Consider the following 23687-nt stretch of genomic DNA (forward strand, 5'->3'; position numbering starts at 1 on the left):
TAGAAACTTCTCAATTTGATGTAATCCCATTTGTTAATTTTGGCTTTGACTGCCTGTGCCTCTGGGGTCTTTTCCAAGAAGTCTTTGCCTATGCCAATGTCTTACAGAGTTTTCCCAATGTTCTCTAATAATTCGATGGTATCAGGTTGTAGATTTAGCTCTTTAATCCATTTTGAGTGGGTTTTTGTGTAAGATGTAAGGTAGGGGTTTGCTTCATACTTCTGCGTGTGGAGATCCATCCAGTTTTCCCAGTACCATTTGTTGATGAGACTGTCTTTGCTCCAGGAATTGGTTTTAGCTCCTTGGTTGAATATAAGTTGGATGTAGATGCTTGGATTGATTTCTGGCATTTATATTCTGCTCCACTGGTCTATCCATCTGTTTTTGTACAAGTACCAGGGTGTTTTCATTATAACTGCCCTGTAGTACGTCTTTAAATATGGAATTGTGATGCCTCTGGCTTTTTTGTTGTTGTTGTTGTTGTATAAGATTTTTTTTTAAAGATTTATTTATTTATTTACCTGAAAATCAGAGCTGCACAGAGAAGCAGAGAGGGAGAGACAGAGAGAGAGGTCTTCCATCCTCTGGCTTACTCCCCAATTGGCCACAATGGCCAGATCTGTGCCGATCTGAAGCCAGGAGCCAGGAGCTTCCTCCAGGTCTCCCATGTGGGTGCAGTGGCCCAAGGACTTGGGCCATCTTCTACTGCTTTCCCAGGCCATAGCAGAGAGCTGGATCGGAAGTGGAGCAGACAGAACTCACTGGTGCCCATGTTGGATGCTGGCAATGCAGGTGGCGGCTTTACCTGCTGCGCCACAGCACTGGTCCCTTTTGTATAAGATTGCTTTAGCTACTTGGGGTCTCCTGTGTTTCCATATGAATTTCAGCATCATATTTTCTATATCTGAGAAGAATATCCTTGGTATTTTGATTGGTATCACATTGAATCTGTAAATTGCTTTCCAAAGTATGTACATTTTGATGATATTAATTCTTCCAAACCATGAGCATGGAAGATTTTTCAATTTTTTTGTATCTTCTATTTCTTTCTTTAATGTTTTGTAATTCTCATTGTAGAGATCTTTGACATCCTCAATTAAATTTATTCCAAGGTATTTGATATTTTTTGTAACTATTGTTGTGGGGAGCAATCCGGACTAGACTGAGTTACTGGAATTAAGACTTATTCTATGCATCTGCTCTCCCACAATATGGCGCTGGGAGAGGAGAAAACAGCTTCTACGCAGCTGCCTCCAGTTCAGCCAATAAACTGTAGGACTTGCTCCTGATTGGAGAGCAGCGTACTCGGCGTGTGGGCAGCCGAGTTAGGATTGGCAGAGGAGGACTATAAAGGAGGAGAGAGACGGCATGCACCAGGAACATCTATGGGGAACATCTAAGGGGAACATCTGAGGGAACACCTGTGCAGCCCCCGAGAGAGCCGGCCGGCGGTGTGCCGCTCCCCTGCGGAAGTGGGGAATGTGGCTAGGGGGAACTGCCCTTCCACGGAGGTGGAAGGGATAGTAGCCAACCCGGGAAGAACCAGCAGCAAACCCGGGGAGGGCCGAGCAGACGAAAGAACAGCGCAGGGTCCTGTGTCGTTCCTCCACGAAGAGGGGGAGCGACATAATGGTGCCGTGACTCGGATATGAAGCCTGGGCAGGGTTTAGTGTCGTTCCTCCATGAAGAGGGGGAGCGACATAATGGTGCCGTGACTCGGATAGGAAACCTAGGACGGATAGGAAACTTAGGAGGGAAGAAACGGGAAGAAGCAGGAAAATACCGGAGAGAGAGACTAGCGAAGAGCCTGGGGGAAAGCCGGACGAGAAAGGTGCCGGAAGAAGCTATTGAAAGCCTAGGCGTAGACTTGGATACGGACTGTGGGAAAGAAGTTAGGATTGAAAGCGAAAGTGAAAGCTTTCATAGACTCGGATGCGGACTATGGCGGGGAAGCTAGGAGATTGAAAGCGAAAGTGAAACCTGGAGGAGGCTTGGACTCGGATACGGACTGTGGGGAGTAGCCAGGAGAAATGAGAGGAATATTGTTGGAAGAAAACTTAAGGAAACATACCGGGTAGAGAAAAATGTTAGGGAGGATGAAGCCGCGAGTGCAGGCCGAGGCGGAGATATAAGCCACCTTGGAATTCTTCAAGTCACCCCGGGGAGCAAGAGGCGAAGATCTGGAACCAGAGGCAGAGAGGTGGGCCGCCAGGTTGGAATTCGCCAGGTTAGTCCGGGGAACTTGGAATGAATGCCGGTGGTGGCGGAAACATTCGCGGAAGCCGCCGCGTGCAGAGAGAGCACGGGGCGTGAATAGATAGGGAACGCGGGGCTGGCGCGAGGCCGTGGTGCGGGCGCGAAGTGCGTGGAGACCGCGGAGCGTGCGCGCAGAGCCAGGAACCCGCCGGCGGGGTGAGGCGCCGGGAAGCCGCGCAGAGCTGTGAAGCCGCCGCGGGGCGGGCGCCGGCGGGGCGAGGCGCCGGGAAGCCGCGCAGAGCTGTGAAGCCGCCGCGGGGCGGGCGCCGGCGGGGCGAGGCGCCGGGAAGCCGCGCAGAGCTGTGAAGCCGCCGCGGGGCGGGCGCCGGCGGGGCGAGGCGCCGGGAAGCCGCGCAGAGCCGTGAAGCTGCCGCGGGGCGAGGTGCCGAGAAGCAGCCTCGGGCGGGCGCCGGGAAACCGCGGGGATAAGAGAAACAGAAGTTTAGAAGTAAAATGAGAGAAATAGGAATGCTGGAAGATAGAAGTAAAATGGGAGAAATAGGAATGCCCGGAGATAGAGAAATAGAGAAATAGAGAGGCCTCCCTACAACACTGCAATGTGAGAGCTTGGATTCGGTCTGCCTGATTAGGGAAGTGGTGAGCACCTGCGGGCGGCTAGCAGCTTATGCGCCGCAGGTCACCGAAGACAGGCACGAATTAACATCAGTAAGGCTTCCCCCACAATACAACAATTAGGAGGCTTGGATTCGGTCTGCCTGATTAGGGCGATAAGCACCAGCAGGCAGCTCGACCAGAGTATGAGCTGCAGGTCACCGAAGATAGGCACGAATCAACACCAATAAGCCTCCCCACAATATGGCAATGAGAAGGCCTGGATTCGGTTTGCCTGATTGTTAGGGCTTGTAAGCCCCTGCGGGCAGAGCAGAGCATGCGCTGCAGGGCACCGAATACAGGCACGCATCAGCGCCTAAAAACCTCCTCACAACATGGCGAAGAGAGGACCCGGATTCGGTTTGCCTGATTGATAGGACTTGTAAGAACCTGTGGCAACTCTAGCAAGCAGAGCAGAGTGTGTGCCACGGGGCACCGAAGACAGGCGCGTATCAACGCCAAAAATAAAAAGAAAGGGGGATCTGTGGGGAGCAATCCGGACTAGACTGAGTTACTGGAATTAAGACTTATTCTATGCATCTGCTCTCCCACAATATGGCGCTGGGAGAGGAGAAAACAGCTTCTACGCAGCTGCCTCCAGTTCAGCCAATAAACTGTAGGACTTGCTCCTGATTGGAGAGCAGCGTACTCGGCGTGTGGGCAGCCGAGTTAGGATTGGCAGAGGAGGACTATAAAGGAGGAGAGAGACGGCATGCACCAGGAACATCTATGGGGAACATCTAAGGGGAACATCTGAGGGAACACCTGTGCAGCCCCCCGAGATGAGCCGGCCGGCGGTGTGCCGTTCCCCTGCGGAAGTGGGGAATGCGGCCAGGGGGAACTGCCCTTCCACGGAGGTGGAAGGGATAGTAGCCAACCCGGGAAGAACCAGCAGCAAACCCGGGGAGGGCCGAGCAGACGAAAGAACAGCGCAGGGTCCTGTGTCGTTCCTCCACGAAGAGGGGGAGCGACATAATGGTGCTGTGACTCGGATATGAAGCCTGGGCAGGGTTTAGTGTCGTTTCTCCATGAAGAGGGGGAGCGACAATTGTGAATGAGATTGTTCTTAGAAATTCTTTCTCAGCCATGGCATTGTCTGTGTATACAAAGGTTGTTGATTTTTGCATACTGATGTTATATTCTGTTACTTTACCAAACTCTTCTATGAGTTCCAATAGTCTCTTAGTAGAGTCTTTTGGATCCTCTATATATTGAATTGTGTCATCTGCAAATAAGGATAGTTTGACTTCCTCCTTCCCAATTTGTATCCCTTTGATTTATTGATTGATTTATTTATTTGCCTAATGGCTCTGGCTAAAACTTCCAGGACTATACTGAACAGCAGTGGTGAGAGTGGACATCCTTGTCTGGTTTGGGATCTCAGTGGGAATGCTTCCAACCTTTCCCCATTCAATAGGACACTGGCCGTAGGTTTGTCATAAATTGCTTTGATTATTTTGAGAACTGGTCCTTCTATATCCAGTTTGCTTAGAGTTTTCAAGGTGATTACATTTTAGACTTTAGTAATTATGTGGATGGAGGTGCCCTCTGCTTATGAGGCAGAATGGGGAAAGAATTTGCGGTAGAAGAGGGAGTCGATATTTCTAAATCTGCCAGGCTAAGTTTGAGAGACCCATTTCCTGTGCAAATTGGTGTCAGGCAGGCTGCCAGGCTACAGGAATGAGATCAGGAGGCTTCCTCCTCTTCTCTTTGACAGTTGGGGGGTAAAAGAGAGTGTTGCTGGTGAAAGTGATCCACTGGAGAGGAAGAAATGGATGACCCAGAAGAAAGGAGACAGTGATAATACATGGAGGAAAGCAGAGAGTACCCAAGACACAAAGGGGGCAGGGCTGGTTTGATGGGAGCTAGGGATCTTTCTCCATTGACAGCTGGAAAGAAGACAAAGTGTGCATGGCTGTCTTTGTTGTGTAGATTTGGAGGAGAAAGATGAGGGAGGATGAGGGTGAAGGCAATGAAAGAAAACCCACTGTTCTCCAGCTGCCTCTGGCTGTTCTGTGCAGGCTTGGAGGAACTGGTGGCTGCGTTGAAAAAGGATGGAGGCTTTGACAGAGGAACTCAAAGGAAGGAGAGAGGACCCAGGGAGATGAGGGTAGCTGCAAGAGTGTGAGTATCATGGAAAGACAAGGGGTCTCTGCTGGATCAGGAAATCTGTAAAGAGAATTCTCTGAGCTGACACAATCAGAACTCAGAGCCAGACCTGGAATACACATGCTGAAAAGAAAGTCGCTACTTGTGTTGTTCATGCAAGAGAAGTGAAAAGATGAGGTGTGATGCTTGGTAAAGTGGAGACATCCAAAGGAGCTGTTTAAAAATTGCAGGTTTTTTTTTTTTTTTTGGACAGGCAGAGTGGACAGTGAGAGAGACAAAGGTCTTCCTTTACCATTGGTTCACCCTCCAATGGCCGCTGCGGCCGGCGCACCGCACTGATCTGAAGCCAGGAGCCAGGTGCTTCTTCTGGTCTCCCATGAGGGTGCTGGGACCAAGGACCTGGGCCATCCTCCCCTGCACTCCTGGGCCACAGCAGAGAGCTGGACTGGAAGAGGGGCAACAGAATCTGGCGCCCTGACTGGGACTAGAACCCAGGGTGCCAGTGCCACAGGTGGAGGATTAGCCTATTGAGCCACGACACCGGCCAAAAATTGCAGATTTAAAAGGGGGTGGCCATTGTAGTTCAGCAAGGTCAGTCTCTGGTCGGAATGTACACTTCCTGTACTGGGTGCCAGTTCAAGTCCTGGCTGCTCCACTTTCAACCCAGTTCGCTGCTAATGAGCCTGGGAAGGCAGCAAACGAAGCAAATACTCACACCTCTACTACCCATATGGGAGACCCAGATGGAGTTCCTGGCTCCTGGCTTCAGCCTGAGCCAGGCTGAATTTGGGGAATGGAACTGCAGATGGAAGATCTCGCTCTCACGCTTTCACTCTACCTTTCAAATAATTAAACCATTAAAATGAGAGCAAGAGAGTAAATTTTCTAACTACTCTCAACACCACTTAGGGCGATTCTCTAACCAGAGCCCCTCCTGGGGATGACACCACCGGTGTTGCCATTGACTCAGGTGCCATTTGCAAGTTCTTTGTGCGTGCCCAGTAACCTCTCCCCTGTGTGCAGGTGGGCTGTGCCCGAGGGTCTCCAAGTGAATGTGCTAGTGATTGTTTTTCAAGTGTGCCCTGCACTGAGTTCTGTAATGGAATCACATCTCGTCTTGTGACCTTAGGCGGGGTTAGGGAAGCCAGGCGCTGCTTTCTCAGGGGACTCTCCAAGAGGATGTACTTCCAGACAAGGCACATCGCCTGTGTCTCTGTCCACGGCAGGGTTTACACCGGGAGTACTCCTTAATTGGGTTGTGTGTATGTCATCACTCCAGATGTGGTCTCAGCAAGTGACAATTTAGGAGGCTCAATTATTTCCTAGCTCAGTCACCCATTCCCTGGAGGCCAGAAACAGAAGTCTCTGTTTACATTTAAATTCCTTCTAAGAGCACTGTGGTAGACAGGTGAGATGACTTTATATACCCCAGGGCAAGGCCATGAAAACATTCTCCAAAGGAAAAGCAAATGGATTGCTGTAATAAATGACTGCCAACATCAGTTTCTGGATAACATCGAGGGATGACAAAATCAAATCTGTCAGCTGGTGCTTTTAATGATGGCTGCAATAACTTCAACCTTCAGAATTTATGTGAACAGCTACGAGCCAGAGAGTTTTTAAAATGGCCACAAGGGGGTGATAAAAGACTACATCCTTGCCCTAATCAGCCCCTCCTTCAATTCCTTTAACAGTTTCATTCTCCTGGCATTATTTCGTTTTAGCAAGCTGGGTCTGCCAGGTGGGTTACTGGGGGGTTCCCCTTCCATGCGTTCCACCAGTCATGTGTCACTACTCTTCCTGATGCTAGTAGTTTAACATGAACTTGGAGTAGTGACTTTTTAATAAGTCAGTGGCACAAAAACTCTCAGCGAGGGCATTTTTGATCAGAGAGTGGATGGGTTATTTATTTCAGGGGATTATGTCTTCCTCCAAGTCCTTTCCTGGTGCTGATATGGTTACATGATTAAAGCCTTTTTTTTAAAAAAATTATTTATTTGAGAGGCAGAGTTATATTCAGTGAGAGGAAGAGACAGAGAGAAAGGTTTTGCATCTGCTGGTTCACTCCCCAAATGGTAGCAATGGCCAGAGGTGAGCTCATCCGAAGCCAGGAGCCAGGAGGTTCTTCCGGGTCTCCCACAAGGGTGCAGGGGCCCAAGGACTTGCCCACCTTCCACTGCTTTCCCAGGCCACAGCAGAGAGCTGGGTCACAAAAGGAGCAGCCGGGACATGAACCCACACCCACATAGGATGCGGGCGCTGCAGGTGGAGGATTAACCTACTGTGCCACAGTGCCGGCCCCAAAGCCTTTCTTTGTCTTTGCCCAGTGGAGTCAGGAGGTGGGTCTGGGGTCCTGATAAGAACGAGTAAAGGACCACCACAGGGGCTAAAGCTAGCCTCTTTCTGGTCTATTCTGTAGGCCTGGAGGCCACTGAAAACCCTCTGGGTTAGAACAGAGAGCAGCACCTGAAGCCCAGTAGGGGTCTCTGGCATCAAGTTTTGAACTTCTTCCATACCTTGAATGAATGCTGCCCGGCTCCATACAGTTTGTGTTTGCAGGAACAGTGTGAAACCTGGTCACTGGCCTGAGACAAAGGCACTGGGAGTCGGTGCCTTGCCACGGGCTCACAGGGAGCAGAGCTGTGGTGGCAGAGCTCCCGCCCTTCCTGGTAGGGTCACAATCCTATGGGCTAAGCTGTGAGCCCCTCCACCCACAGTGGCAACGCTCACTGCCACCAACTCTGCCTTGACGTGCCAGCCTGCAGGAACTACTGCCATCCCTGTCTGTGACTTCTACTCTCATGCGCACCGTATGCAGGTGCAGGGGAGCTGTGTCTATAACCACACGAAGGCCTACGTACCTACGTGAAGTAGCTTTGCTGCTGCTTAATTCTCGCTGACTCAGGCAGCCTCTCCCTGGCTCCTGCCTGTCAGGTGACTGAAGCCCACTGCAGATAAGGACTCCCTCAGTTTTGGTTACAGCAGAATCAGGCCTCCCTGGGTTCCCTCTGGCTTGGTGAGGAACCTCCTCAGAGGCCCAGTGGGACAGGTGTGTGGGGGCGGCCTTCTGAGGCCGACTTCAGCTGAGCTGTAAGCACCCCTTCCTTTCGCTGGAGCCCAGCTGGTGGCCCACAGGAGGCAGAGGTCTGCGTTAGCACTTGGTAGTTCTCAAGCTACTCTGCCGACCGCCACCATCTGAGCAGACAGGAACTGTTCCTTCTGTACCATCAGAGCCGCCCTGTCTAGGATGGTTGGGCACGCCTATTGCCAGGGGCCTGCGGCAGGTGAGCAGGCTGCTCCCACGAGGGCCAAGACCGAAAAGCAGAGGACCTTGCTGCGACTGGCACTTCGGGCTGCTCCTCAACCCAGGGGCATCTCCCAGTGGCCTCGCCAAGTCTGGACCTCCAAGGATAGCTCTCCTTGTCCTCTCCTCGCTATTTTTAAAGCATAAACCTCGGAACAAACTGCAAATTGGCATCTCTCCACACGGCAGGCACAAGAAGTACTCAGGCTGCTGCTACTTCTGCTGCATCTCTGAGACACAAGCTGTCTTCCCTCCTGTTACAAAACGTCCCTTCTGCCTGAGGCCAGTCCAAGTTAGCTCTGCGGCCTGGTGCTCGGGTACCCCCGCCTCGGAAGCTGCTTCCCAGCTGACAATTCTAGATAAGTCAGTCCTTTGACTAGTCAGAGTGCAACTGCAGGAGTCTCGTCACGCTTTCCATAAACTTTGAAGACATTTTCAGAAATCTGCAGATACTTCGTACTCTTAGTTCCGACGCTTGCTCCAAGAAGGGGAGCGGAGTACAGCCTGTTCAAGGACTGAGGCTGCCCTACGGTGACGAGGCACATCGGAGGTCCTGCACTCAGGCTTAAGGACCTGGGGAACCCCTCATCACAGGCTTCTGCTTAAGGGCTTTTTTACATCCTCTCGGGAGTGGCCGGACACACAGGAGCTGAACCGACACCAACAGGATCTGGGGGAGGCCTCCCTGATGGCAACACATCCCTTCTCAGGCAATGGCTCAGCTCCAGCCTCTGCTGTATGCAACACTAGAATACGGACGTCAGTCTTTCTACTTTATTTCCGTAACAACCTCTAGTAGAAAGGTACAATCAGTGTTGGTATACTCTCCCCAACCTCTTCATCTTGGTCAAATTGTTTTCCAGAAATGGCTTCTCAAACTTGGCTCTCCAGTCCACTCCTCTTAACTACCAGATGCCTGACTCGATAGGGTGGTGAGAGTTAACAAAACCTGGTACTTAGTGTCTGTAAGAGGCAAACTCTGTGGGAGCTGTGATCCCAGACAGCAGAATCACCAGACAGGGCCAAGGGCTTGTTGGGTACGGAGTTGTTTCGCGCTCCGTCATCAACCCATGGCATTAAAAGGCTCACACTTGTGACCGGATTTCTGTGCCATGGGCAAATAGTTTTAATGGCATGTGTTGTACAACCAGGCCAGGTAACTACTGTTCAATAGAAGGCAGAAGTCGAACAAGGAGAGATGCAGGAATCTCAGATTTAAGAACTAGAACTTCTATGGTCACCCACAGCTCCTGCTTCTTCTGGCCAAAGGACATGGTTTTTCTGGGTTGGCACCCCAAATGTCACCTTCTAACACCCTGGGCCACTTAACCTGAAGGCCATGTTTTCCACCTGCAAGACACTGATAATACCACCTACACTTGCAGGCCAGGGCCTGAGACTAAATATAGCCTATGAGATTACAGTACCTGTACTTAGGGATAGGCTAAGCCTGGAATGATAGCTAAAAACCGAGGAAAAATGGAGAGGGAAAAAAAACAACAACAACAAAAAACCCTGATCCCTAGATTCTGATAAACTGCTCACAACTTTTAGATGGTTTGCAAGGGAGCAGTGGCCCTGGCTGAGCTCACGCCTGTTACTGTACATCAGTAAGAAACAAAGCTACATACAACAGCTCTCTTCTCTCTCTGGCTCTAACAGCAGCTGATCATCAAATAGGTGTAGAACGAGAGCTCCGACTACGAAAGACCAGCGCGTATCATGGCTTAGATCTGGGAGCATCACTGCTCACAAAAGGATGCATCGTTTTCTTTCTTTCTTTTTATTGTTAGGCTGCAACATACATGGTTTAATACAACAGAAAAACATTTAATCAAGTGAAAAGTAATAAACTGAACAATAAACAAATAAAACCCAGAACAAAATATTTTCCATTGGAAACATGTTAAGATGAGTACGGGGCTTCGTCACCATCTCACTGCAATTTTCTTATGTGTTACTAGCCTACATACGCCATGTTTTCTGTAATCATGCAGATGTGAATGGGACTTTGAATGATTCAATAAATGAAAAGTCCGTTTACTGCAGGGAATCATTTCACAAGGCAGCCAAACTGGGTTTAGAGAACGAAATTATTCACGAAATTCTCCACGTATTTAGGTTCATTTTAGAATCCATGAACCTTAAGCTGCTCCTCCTTGACTATGCCAACCTGTAAAAATAAAGTTCAATTTAGTGGAATCACTCTAAGGAATATATAACTTAATCCCTAAGAAACTACAGCCACCACTTTAAAGAGTATCAGCCTACAGCAACAGTATCGTCCGTGGTGTGCACTGGAAACAGTTAACAACTCACCATAGAGATGTTGAGGTATCTGCCGCATGCCAACAAACACCCTTTAGACCCAGGAATGGGCAGCTCATTCTAACGACAGAATCAGATGCTTAAAGGCCTTACTGCCTTCAAAATGAATGCCAACTCTGTAATTTAATCACCTATTTTACTTCATTCACGGGACTGGGTTTACAGCATTGCCTTTATAGTCAATTCTCAAAGCAGTCTCAAGGTTACACAGGAAGCACCCACCCACTCACCTCCAAGAGAAACTGGCAAATGTTTTTCCTTTGGTCACCTTGAAGCTGAATAACCTCCCCGTATTCAGGATGTTCAATCACAGTACCATTACAAGCAAATTTCTGGAGAGACACATAAGCGGACAACATGTCAGTCAAATACACTGTGTCAGCAGGCGTGACAATCTATTGATACTCTATTTGAGAAACCCTCCCAAGTTAATCTGGAAACCAATCAGATTGCAGCCAAGGAAGGACCTCAGATGGAGCATCAACAGCTCGGTGTCTCCCGTTCGGCCTGGCAGCCATGTGCATCATGTTCTAAGAGGCCCGTTAATTCCATACAGGCTAGGAGCTTCCGCGGGTCCCAGCACACACGGGGACACGCTGACCGATCCAACCCCCTTGCACCCTTTCCTCCTGACAGCATCACCTTTTTGAAAGCTTTCACCAGCTTCTTTTTGTCATAATCATCCGCAATGCCCTGGACAGTAGTGAGCGTCTTCCTGCCGTTCCGTTGCTGGATCCTTATATGAATGTAATCCTCTGTCCCTGCCGGGAGTAAGTCGTCACCCTTAGTTGCATCAGCAAAGGGGTCTGCAGAGGGAGACAAAAAAATCCAAAGGAGAAAAACATTTTTTTTTTTTTAAGAAGGTACCTTCTAGAAATGCAGCAGCGATCTAGACAATCTGGCTACGAAAGTCCCAGCGCCTTGGCTCTGCTCTTGCGGGCGAGGATGGAGATGGCGGTGCTACCTTAATAGGATATCCGAGGTCCTCACAAAATGAGCAAAAAACCCAAAAAGGGCTGTCCGCTGATGTCTGCACCGAAAACAATGTGATCACGGAACATGGTCCTCTTACGAGACAGCAGAGCTGCACAAAACCTTAATTTTGCAGCCAGTTTAAAAAAAAAAAATCAATGTGCGTCATCTCAATTCCAAATTTCTGATGACAACGCGAGCATCCGACTATGCCCACCCCAATCACTCCCCGTAACGCCACCTGGCAAAAAAAAAAAAAAAAAAAAGCAAAACCCGCCTCCAGCGCCCACCTCGGGCGGGCGTCAGCCTGCAACCCACCCCGGGCCTCCACCGCGCCCCGCGCCCCGCGCCCGGCTCCACGGCGGCTCCTCGGGCCAGGGTCGCCCGGGCGTTCCCCGGGCGGTGGCAGCGGGCCCAGGCCGGCCCCGGGAGGCGCCGTTCTCGGGGAGGGGGTCGCAGGGGGCCCAGTCGCCATCTTCCGGGCGCCGAGACAAAGCCCCACTTCCCCGCACCTCGGGCGCACGCCGATCTTACCGAAGGATTGGAGGTTCTGGATAGTGGACATGCGACACTAGTGTGAGGCCGGTGAGGGGATAAAATTCCTGCGGGGCCCGCCCGGATCACCGTGTCAGGAGGCTGCAGTGGCGAGAAAACGGAAATCAGCACGCAAACGCTTCGCCCCGGGGTTGCGATGTGCGGCTAGAGCAGCAGCAGCAGCGGCGGCGGCGGCGGCGGCGGAAGCCGGGAGGAGGCAGGAAGAGGCCAAGGAGGAGGCGGAGGAAGAGGCGGCGGCGACGGAGGCGAGGACGCGAGAGAAGAGGCGGCGCTGCGGCTTCTCCCACAAAATGGCCGACGGAGACTATTTAGCCGCGCCCGCCGCCTCTCCCACGTGACGCTCCCCGCGCCAGGCATTCTGGGACTTGTAGTTTTCCGGGCGGCATCGGAGCCCAGGTCAGCCCAGGCCCTCGGGCTCTGGAGGCCGCAATTCCCGGCAGGGTGTGCGCCCTGCGGCGCAGGGCGGCCCGGGCCAGAGAGGGTCTTGGCGGCGTGCGACCTGGGCTGCGCTGCTCTTGTGCTCGCTGGGCTCCCTCGACTTCCTTTCCTTCCTCGTGCACGGCGCAGCGGCGCTGGGGAGTCAGCCCTGTCAGTCCTTTTCGAGGCCCGGGGCCCTGTAGGCAGGATGGAGGTGCAGGAGCCAAACGAGCGTCCCCCTAGCATCGAACTTTCAGCTCCGAGTGGCTGGGTCCCTGTTGGTCCTCGCTCAGATTGGAAGTGGGAGCCCGCCTTCCAGGGTTGGGGCGCCATGGGGTTCCCTGGCTCGGTGGAGTCCGAATGCCACCGGGTGTCTCTGCTTAGTCGAACGTCGACTGCTAGACGCCAGGCTCTGGCTGTGACCTGAGGACCTGCAGCCCTAACTGGCTTCTAGGTGCTGCTGATGGACAGGTGTGGGCCCAGCCTCCTCACGGGCCTGGCTTCTAGTGGGACTCCGGGAAGGGAAGTGAGTCGACCGAGCCAAGAAACTGGGCTGACTTGTGTTGCTCGCAGGGTGCAGCTCAGAATCTGAGCGGGAAAGGTGCCCGGTAGGAGGATTCTTCCAAAAGTTCATGGAATGAAAAGGTATGTTTGTTTCGGTGCAGAAAAACTCGAAGTCTGTGCATATTTTTTCGTAACAAGCGATTTCCATGAATTCTTTTAAGACCCCTTGCACGCGTGGTTTTCACTTGTGTTTTAGTTTATTTCACAATAAGCCTATGTTTGAATCCCCTTTTTCTACAAACTTTTCGAAGCACTCTCCTGTAAGTTGAAGGTGAGTTCAACTAACAGATACCAAAACTGTAGTAATGTCTTCCTATAAAGTCACAAGCACGAAAACAAACCCAAGACTTTGAGAATTAGCTCACCCAGGCAGGTGTCAATGGTCAAACCCGGTTGGCTTTCTAGAAGCAGAGAGATTAAAATTCAGAATTCTTAAACTTGGTTTGCCGCCGAGGTTTTGTGAAGACTGTAGATCCTTCTCAGGATAATACTTTACTTAAAGCAAAATACCAGTGTATAGGATTACAAAAGAAACCAGTTATGTTGAAATTGTAAACAATACATTGCAACATGGTATCTACTTAGCTGCAAGTCTAATAGCTACAATAGTTTGAAAAGGTGATACACATAACTGGTGTTTTGAGATGTCTGTAACATCAGAAAATAGTATGCAAATATCTTCCTTCTGTTGCTTCAAAGTAACAGGTCCTTCCAATACTACTGTGGTGTTGCCTGTGTTCGTCATGGAAGGAAATGCTACATTTTGCTCTAGGTTAGCAAAAGTGCAGGGGTAATATTTTTCCCCATCAAGTTTAGGAAGCCCTATCTTTGCAGTTTTGTTCATGAACCCAGGCTCTGTAGATCCCGGGTGAAGGATATCTGGATTTAATAGTTTTATGAGTAACAGTGCTGATACTTATCACTTATGGAGGGCTTATTATTTGCCTGTTGCAAGGCTTAGATATAATGTTAGCGATCTGCATAGAATCTTCTGTGTAACAGAGCCATTCTATGTAACAGATGTAGAGATTAAGACTTGTGCTTTAAATAATTTGCTTTTTAAAAAAGTTAAATTCTTAACTCTGGAATCTAAGTTTTTGGTCTTCTGTCCCTGATTCAAATGATATATACTTTTATACAAACTAAGGTATCTAGTGTTGGAGTTGGTCTGGAAACACAGTAAAAATACTTTTGTAAGTGTGCCTTAAAGTAATCTTTTTTTTTTTTGACAGGCAGAGTGAGAGAGAGAGACAGAGAGAAAGGTCTTCCTTTGCCGTTGGTTCACCCTCCAATGGCCGCCGCGGCCGGCGCATCACACTGATCTGATGGCAGGAGCCAGGAGCCAGGTGCTTTTCCTGGTCTCCCATGGGGTGCAGGGCCCAAGCACCTGGGCCATCCTCCACTGCACTCCCTGGCCACAGCAGAGAGCTGGCCTGGAAGAGGGACAACTGGGACAGAATCCGGCGCCCCAACCGGGACTAGAAGCCGGTGTGCTGGCGCCGCTAGGCGGAGGATTAGCCTAGTGAGCCGCGGCGCCGGCCGCCTTAAAGTAATCTTAATACTATAATTTTATACTCTAATATTCTAAGACTCTAAGTAATTTTTAGAACTCTAGATGAATCACAGAATAAATGAAACATGTCTGTATTTGTTTCCACTCTAACTAGATGCACCTAACTTTTTTAAATTATTTATTCAGAAAGAGCCAAGAGTAGTCCATGAAAAGAATTTCAAAGAAACAGAGAAGTTTTAAAAAAATTCCAGAACTCTTTGAATTTTCATTGTCATTTACCCCTGTTAGGAGAGCTCATGCTTTCTTAGACCTTGGGTTTCCATCAGAGACCTCCAGAAACTTGGAAATCTTTACCCAAAATCAGTAGGAATACAGGTTCGAAACAGTTGTGGATATCGAAGGCTCTTCTGACTCCCTGGTCATGCGGTCTTTATGTTTAGACCTGTACTGTCCAATCCAGGAACCACTAGCCACGTGAGGCCATTGACCACTTGCGGGGTAGCTGGTTCCAACTGAGATGTCTGGAAGTTTCAGATGCATCATGTCTTCCAAATTGTAGTTTTACTTCTTTCTTTTTGCTTTTAAAATGCATCCATTAGAAAACTTAAAATTATATGTGGTTCAAATCCTAATTTGGAGTGAAAGAATTTGAACCCTGAGTAAGGTTATAAAAAGAATGAAGCATTTAAAATCTAGTGTTTTTAGTTCTAAAAGGTACCCACTTAGCTTAAAGTCATTGTTTCCTGCCATATTTCAGAAAGGAGCACAAACCATGCATAGAGAATAATAGCAATTGACTAAAGTAATAATAGTAATCAGGACAGAGAAAATAAAGTAGAACTGTTGAAGAAGAGAAGTCCCCAAAGCTAGGTAGCCTCCAAATCTGGTTCCTAATTTCCTGGCAGTTAAGACAAGAGGAAATCAGCTAGAAAACCGTAAGTGTACAGGAGAAGGACGTACCAGTTGCGCAGGAGGAATAGCTCTGCCTGGCTCTGAAGCCCAGGAGGGGTTTTTCTAGAGCCCTCATAAAGGGGACACTATGATGTAGTGTCCCTGCGATGAAGACAGTATTAGGTTTTATGCAGCTGTTTCTTGTCTCAGCTAGTCATGAAGACACGCTGTATCAGTTTAGAGCCTTGGGTCCTTCTCTGCCCACAGACTGCCTGCTGTATTGGATAGTGAGCTAATGGCCACTCAGATGTCTATCCTAAGCAGGTGCAGTTGAAGGACAGCCCCAGCTGCTACCCTCTCATTTAAGCATTGGGTTTGCTGAGGCCATACTTCTCACTGGCTCTCCCCAGCCAGTGACCACGTACAGTAAAGCTACTAATGCTGCAGACCTGCTGCTGAGAGAGGTGGGATCCTCTGACTGGTACCTATGGCTCAGGGACTCTCAGTTGGCCTCGCTGAATTCAGATTTGGGCTGAACTCTAAGAGCTTTCTTTACTGCTCTTCTTCCTTCTCTCCTCAGGGTGAGACCACCTCTGGTTCCATCCCCTTTCCCTCACAGGTGTTTCCCCCAGTAAGGCCCATCTTTTCTTCTGGATTTGCACCTTAAACTAAGCCCTTTGTACCTCTGTGTCTGATGGTAAGAAAATGTAAGCACATTGAAAGGTAAAACGAAGGTCTGTATAATACTTGGAGCAGAGGTCCCAATCTTCGTAGGAAAGGCTCCTGCCAACCCCTGACTGGGATGACGCTGGGATCTTTTACTGCATCAGTGAAATGGGACATTACCATTCCCAAGTGCCTTGTCCATGAAGTTGACACTTGCAGAACACCAAGTCAAAGAGAAATTCCAAAGAATGAGTGTCCTGTTCACTTCTGAGCATCGTAACTAGTGTTTCTCATATCTCAGCTTTTAATGAATGTTAAAAGCCGAGGCTTTAAAATTTCATTTTCTGGTTGGAATCCTATTTATTGCCCAGTGGCTAACAATTTGCATGATACAAGTAAACAGAATTCAGTTGCTAACTATGTCTAAAACAGTGATTAATGAGTCAGTTGCTGTAGGAATCTGTAGGATGTGAAGACCAATAGAAAAAGTCAGTGTAGGCCTGATTCTTAATCTCATGTGCTACCATTCTGTGGTGGAGAAAGAAGGAGACTTGAGTGAATGGGCTCTGTATATGTAGGCACTTGATTAAAAATATTAATGATGATGGTTGTCTGAGGACATCCATTTGTGATGTTTTAACAAAATTTCAGAGACCGGGTGATTTGTAAATAACGGAGATCTGTTGACCTACAGTTCTGCAGGCTGGGAAGGCTACGATCAAGGTGTTGGCAGGTTTGCTGATTCTGATTCCAAGATGGCAGCATGAATGCTGCATCTTCCCCAAGGGAGGGAGCTTGGCCCTCGTTTGGCAGAAGGTGGAGGGGAAAGTCCAAGGGAGGCCAGACTTGCCCTTTGATAACAGTGTTAATCCATACATGAGAGCAGACCTTCGTGATCTGCACACCTGCCGCTGGATCCCCCATCCCAGCCCTGTTGCCTTGGGGATTAGATTTCCAGCATATGCGTTTCTGGAAGACATTCAAACCATGGAAGTGATCCACGTGCTGATGAGTAGCATATTGGATGTGAGGTGTCCTCAGAGTATTACAGTGAACAGAGAAACTGTGCAGGTGCTAAAGAGCCAGTATTTCTTCTTATTTTCAGGGAGCTTGCAAATCTGAAAGAAGAGTTAAATCCAGCCAACATGCAATCAAGTAGCAAATAGAATAAGAAAATTCCAGAGATCTGGGAGTTTGAAGACTTAATGGAGTTAACCCAGGAAGTCTGAGGACATTTCTCTGAGGTAAAAGCCCTCTATTGGTTATCTTTTAGGAGGAGTGTAGATACACAGCTGTGCTACTCAACCTGTGGTTTCCAGGATGGAGAAAGGATATATCCAAATGTCTCTCTCTCTCTCTCTTTTTTTGTTCTATCCTCTGTCTGTCAAGAACTGTGAAGGACCTGCGACTGCAGCCTAATTGTCAAGCTAAAAATTTCATACATGCTTATGGGAATTCTGAAGCTTCAGGGATCAGAGACAGAATACTTTATTACTCATGGAGGAAGTAGTAGCTACCTCCAGCTTTGGGTTCATGTTGGCTTCCTAGAGGAACGGCTGCATATGCAGTGGGTGGCCTTCAGGGAGAGGAGTGGTGTGCAGGTGGCATCTTCTGCTTTTATTATGAGCAGCAGCAAGTTGTCTTGGGGAAGGTGGCACTTTTTCCTGAAAACGTGCTCCCTGAAAACATAACCCAAAGAGAAATGGCAAGCATGAAGCAGCCAAGGCCTTGAAGCCTTGTCAAATTAGCAAGCATGTACGGCCCATAGTGGGTTACTTCCCCCCAGCAACTGTCTACTCTTTCTTGGGTGGGGGGGGGACTCTGAGCACTCTGGGAACACTCCATTGGCCATGTTTTCTGGTGGACAAGGCCACTGCATGTTGACAGGTCCTATACATGGATGTGTCACTCTTTCATCCTGTGTTCTCAAAGACGTAGAAGGTCAAGAGGGCAGACCCAGGCAGCTGCTTTCCCCTGCGTATCTCCTACATCCTTGAACTCATTCTTCTCCTTAATTTCCTTCTTCCCACAGAGCCAGCTGGTTCTGTGAGTTAACACTGGAGTTAGGGGAGAGAGAAGGCCTCAGAGGTCTTCAATCCTTGACTTAACGTTCCAGCCCAGATTTCCTGATAGTTGGGTTTCAGCCACAAGCTTGTCTACAGGAGTGGTATTAGTCTTCCTTTACTACTGACCCTTGATAAGTTATCTTCCTTATGGTCCTAGATATGACTTGAGTATACCTGGGCCCAGTGGATTTATTTATGGTATGGAATTTGAGGGGCCGTGCTGAAGGATTAATGTGGCATCCTGTCCTTGTCTAGTCAGTAATAGCTGTGAGAATGTTACCTAAGTCTCAGTGTTCTGTGAAAGGGACATAACTCACTCCTGCCTCACAGAGTTGTGCAATAATTGCATCAGAAAGCATCTAAAACACTTATTCTAGCCCTTGGAACAGAAGATGAAGCCCTATCCATTAAAAGTTTTTTCCGGGAGTTATATGAGGGAAGTGAATTTAATGTGAGGTTGAGGTAGTTAATCAAGCATTATACAATGTAAAAGACCTTTATTTTGGCTCATGGTTCTGGAGGTTGTTAAGTCTAGGGTCACAGAGACTGTTTCCCACAAAGTTGTCACAACATGGCAGAGGGTGGAAGGGCAAGTGAACATGTGTAAAACAACAAAAGCGTGAGTGGCCAGTGCTCTTTAAAACCTGCCCTTCTGATAACCAGCTCACTCCTATGAGAAAGACATTAATCCCTCTCAGTGACCTGATTACCCCTCAAAGGCCCTGTCTCCCAACACTATCACAGTGGCAGTCAAACTGTAACATGTGTTTCAGATGGGTGGAATGATTTTCAAACCACAGCAACCGCAACTACAGGTTGTAATGGACCACAAGTTTACCTCTAGAAAATAGTCTGTTTGCTAGAAATATCTTTAATTTAAAGCCTTCATAAGAACAAAATGAAAGTTGTACCTTATGTTCACAACAAAGTTCTAATTTATATTCACTCTTGGTTCAATAAGCACCACCCATAACAGGGCATGGAAGATAATAAACCTGCAAAAGAGATGTGCTATACAAATGAATGGATTGGGGGGTTATTGAAGTTTTTCTTTTTAAGTGACAAACCATTGTTTCTCAACAGTAAAGACAGGACTATAAATAATAATCACATCTCAAAATATCAATTTCACTCATAGGTTACTTTTTTTTGGTACTCTGTGTTTTTGTTACCACAAATGAGGGAAAACATGATCTTTGTCTCTTTGGGACTGGCTTATTTCAGTAAGCATGATGGTCTACAGCTGCATCCATTTTGTTGGAAAAGACAGGATTTCGTTTCTTTTTCTAATGAATCAGTAGTATCACAACATGTATATTACTGTAATTTGTTTATCCAGTCATCAGCTGATGGACATCTGGGTTGATTCCATATTTCGTTATTGTGAGTTGAGCTGCTATAAACATGGGGATACAGATAACTCTTTCCTATGCTGGTTTCATTTCTTTCGGGAAAGTTCCCAGGAGTGGAATGGCTGGGTCATATGGCAGATCTGTTTTCAGATTTCTGAGATGTCTCCATACTGTCTTCCATAATCATTGTACAAGTTTACATTTATACTAGCCCTGTATTAGTGTACATTTCACCCCACATCCTTGCCAGTATTTGTTATTTTTTGGTTGATAGCCATTCTAACTGGGGTGAGGTGAAACCTCATTGTGGTATTTATTCACATTTCCCTGCTGGCTTGTGATCCTGAGCATCTTTTCATGTGTCTGTTGGCCGTTTGTATTTGCTCCTTAGAAAAATGCCTGTTTGTATCCTTAGATCTTTTTTAACTGGATTGCTTGTTTTGTTGTTCCTTGTGTATTCTGGGTATTAATGCTTTATCAGATGTGCAGTTGGCAAATGTTTTCTTCCATCCTTTCAGTTGCCTTTTCACTTTGCTGAAGGTTTCCTTTGCAGTTCAGAAACTTCTTGGCTTGATACAATCCCCTTTGTCTATTTTTGACTTTATTGCTTATGCTTCTGGAGTCTTATCCAAGAAGTTTTTGCCTTTGCTAATGTCTTGCAGTGTTTCCCCTAGTAATTTGATGGTTTGAGGTCTCAGGTTTAGATCCCTGATCCACTGTGAGTTGACTTTTGTATAGGATGTAGGGTAAGTTTAATACTTGTACGTGCAGAGATCCAGTTTTCCCAACACCATTTGTTGAAGAGACCGTTCTTCAGGGAGTGATTTCAGCTCATCTGTCAAAGCTCAGTTGGGGGCTGGCGCAGTGGCACAGTGGGTTAACGCCCTGGCTTGAAGCGCCAGCATCCCATATGGGCGCCGGTTCGAGTCCTGGCTGCTCCACTTCCAATCCAGCTCTCTGCTGTGGCCTGGGAAAGCAGTAGAAGATGGCCCAAGTTCTTGGGCACCCTGCACCCACGTGGGAGACCTGGAAGAACCTCCTAGCCCCTGGCTTCGGATCGGCCCAGCTCTAGCCGTTGTGGCCAATTGGGGAGTGAACCAGTGGATGGAAGACCTCTCTCTCTCTCTCTCTCTGCCTTTCCTCTCTCTGTGTAACTCTTTCAGATAAATAAATCTTAAAAAAAAAAAAAAAGCTCAGTTGGTTGGAGATGTGTGGATTAATTTTCTCTAGTCTGTCCCACTGGTTGCATGTTTATTTTTCTCCCAGAACCAGCCTGTTTTGATTATAACAGCCCATAATATATGTTGAAATCTCATATTATGATGCTCCCAGCTTTATTTCTATTCTTTAGGAATGCTTTAGCTATTTGGGAGTCTCTTGTGATTCCATATGAATTTTAGGGTCATTTTTCCAGATCTGAGAAGAGTGTCTTTGGTATTTTGATTGGGACCACGTTGAATTTGTAAATTACTTTGGGTACTATGGACATGTTGATGATATTCATTCTCCCAATCCATGAACATGGAAGATTTTTCCATTTTTTTTGTCTGTGTCGTCGTCTTTTTCTTTCCTTAATGTTTTGTAATTTTCATTGTAGAGGTCTTTCGCATCCTTGGCTAAATTTATCCCAAGGTATTTATTATTGTGAATGGGACTGGTCTTAGAAGTTCTTTTTCAGCCATGACATTATTTGTATATACAAAGGCTAATGATTTTTGTGTGTTGATTTTATATCCTTCCACTTTACCATACTCTGTTATGAGTTCCAGTAGACTTTTATTGGAGTCTTGTGGTTCCCCTATGTATAGGACCATGTCATCTGCAAACAGAGCTAATTTGACTTCCTCCTTTCCAATTTGTATCCCTTTGATTTATTTTTCTTAGCAAGTGGCTCTAAAGCTTCCAGAACTGTACTGAATAGTAATGGTGAGAGTGGGCTTCCTTGTATGGTTCTGGCTTTCAGTGGAAATGCTTCCAGCTTTTCCCCATTCAATATGATGCTGGCTGTGGGTTTGTCATATATTTCCATGATTATGTTGAGGTATGTTCCTTCTATATCCAATTTGCTTAAGGGTTTTTTTTTTGTAATCATGAAAGGATGTTATATTTTATCAAATGCTTTCTCTGCATCTATGAGATAATTATATTGTCTTAATTCTTTAGTTTGTTAGTGTGATGTATCACATTTATTGATTTGTGTATGTTGACCCATCCCTGCATACCAGGAATAAATCCCGTTTGATCTGTGTGAATGATATTTCTGAAATGTTGTTGAAACCATTTAGGTAGTATTTTGTTGAGGATTTTTACATCTGTGTTCATCAGGGATATTTGTCTGTATCTTTTAATTGGAGAATTTAGGCTGTTTATTTATTTTACTTAATTGACAGGTAGAGTTAAGACAGAGAGAGACAGAGAGAAAAGTCTTCCTTCTGTTGGTTCCCTCCCGCCCCCAAATGGATGCTACAGCTGCCGCTGCGCCGATCTGCAGCCAGGAGACCCCTGGTCTCCCACGTGGGTACAGGGGCCCAATCACCCGGACCATCCTCCATTGCCTTCCTGGGCCACAGCAGAGAGCTGGACCGGAAGAGGAGAAGCTGGGACTAGAACCTGGTGCCCATATGGAATGCCGGCACCGCAGTTGGAGAATTAGCCAAATGAGCCACGGCGCCGGCCCCTAGGCTGTTTATAATCAAGGTTATTATTGATATGCAACTACTTGGCACTACCATTTTTCATAAATATTTCTCTGTTTTGGATTTCCTTTGTAGTTTTAGTAGATTTTCTGCTTTAACATGATGGTATTTTTCTGTTTCCCTGTACAGCAAATTCTTAAGTACCATTTATAAGGCTGGACTAGTGGTGAAAAATGCTTGAATTTTCTGTTTGTTTTGGAGGGTCTTTATTTCCCATCAATTTATAAATAAGAGCTTTGCTGGGTACAGTATTTTGGGTTGATAGTTTATTTCTTTTAGGACTTCGACTATGTCTATCCATTTTCTCCTAGTCTGTAGGGTTTCTGATGAGAAATCAGATGTCAGTCTAATTGGAGATTCTTTGAAGGTAATTGGCATTTCAGTCATGCATATTTTAGGATCTGTTGAAAATTTGACTATAATGTGTCATGGTGAAGTTCTTTTCTGATCATGTCAATTAGTTTTATGTGTTTTCTGTACTTGGATGTCCCTATCTTGAAATTAGCAAAATTTTCTGCTATTATTTCATTGAATAAGTCTTCTAATCCATTTCTCTTTCCACACCTCCAGGAACTTCTAACACATGCATTTTTTGTTATTTGATAGTGTCCCATAAATCTCAAGGACTGTTTTCAGTTTTTTGAATTTCTTCTTTTTTTCTATCTGAGATATTTCCAAGGATTTGTCTTCTAGCTCAGATAATCTTTCTTCTGCCTCACCAAGTGTGTTTCTAAGGCTTTCCACTGTATTTTTTATTCCTTATTTTTAAAAAGATTTATTTATTTATTTATTTATTTGAAAGAGAGATATATATCTCCCATCTGCTAGTTCTTTCCCCAGATGGCCACAATGACCACGGCTGTGCCAGGCCACACAGCCAGGAACCAGGAGCTTCTTCTGAATCTCCGACGTGAGTGCAGGGGCCCAAGTACTTGGACCATCTTGTGCTGCTTTCCCAGGAGCATTAGCAGGGCTCTGTATAGGAAGTGGAGCAGCCATGATTTAAACTGGTGCCCACATGAGATACCAGTGCTGCTGGCTGGAGATTTAACCCTCTGAGCCACAGTGCTGGCCCCTCCACTGTATTTTTTATTTGACATATTGAATTCCTCATTTCTAGTATTTCAGATTGATTTCTCTCCATTACTGTATTTCAGCAAAATTTCTCATCCATGTCATGTATGAATTTCTTTAACTCATGTATTTGCTTCTCTGCATTTCTGAGTAATCTTATGATCATTCTTTTGAATTCCTTTTCAGGCATCTTGTGAACCTCTACATTGTCACATTCTAATATTGAAGTTTTGAATTCCTTTTGAGGAGTCATATTGTCTTCCTTGTTCATGATTCTTTTATTGCTCATTTATTTTTAGGCATTTGTAGACT

At 47.0% G+C, this 23687-nt stretch overlaps 1 protein-coding gene and 1 long non-coding RNA gene across 6 annotated transcripts in view; one reads left to right on the forward strand and one right to left on the reverse strand.

Moving 5' to 3' along the window:
- Positions 1-23687, forward strand: part of LOC138844123 (uncharacterized) — a 168772-nt gene that overhangs the window by 48582 nt on the left and 96503 nt on the right. For 3 of the 5 annotated variants that reach the window (XR_016214961.1, XR_016214962.1, XR_016214964.1), the window contains exon 3: positions 17293-17431. This is a non-coding gene — a long non-coding RNA (uncharacterized LOC138844123). Of the gene's footprint in view, positions 1-12537; positions 13199-17292; positions 17432-23687 lie in introns of those variants that run through there. The other 2 variants (XR_016214970.1, XR_016214969.1) reach the window with 1 other exon arrangement.
- On the reverse strand, positions 10049-12417 carry EIF1B (eukaryotic translation initiation factor 1B). The gene is made up of 4 exons (XM_002713091.6): positions 12116-12417; positions 11252-11415; positions 10840-10941; positions 10049-10454 (listed from the first exon to the last, which is right to left on the reverse strand). Exons 1-4 carry the CDS (start codon positions 12144-12146, stop codon positions 10410-10412), a joined length of 342 nt encoding a protein of 113 aa, XP_002713137.1. The 5' UTR covers positions 12147-12417; the 3' UTR covers positions 10049-10409.

Source organism: Oryctolagus cuniculus, chromosome 10 (genome assembly GCF_051225735.1).
Source record: "Oryctolagus cuniculus isolate XC-2025 breed Fujian yellow rabbit chromosome 10, ASM5122573v1, whole genome shotgun sequence".
Lineage (NCBI taxonomy): Eukaryota > Metazoa > Chordata > Mammalia > Lagomorpha > Leporidae > Oryctolagus > Oryctolagus cuniculus.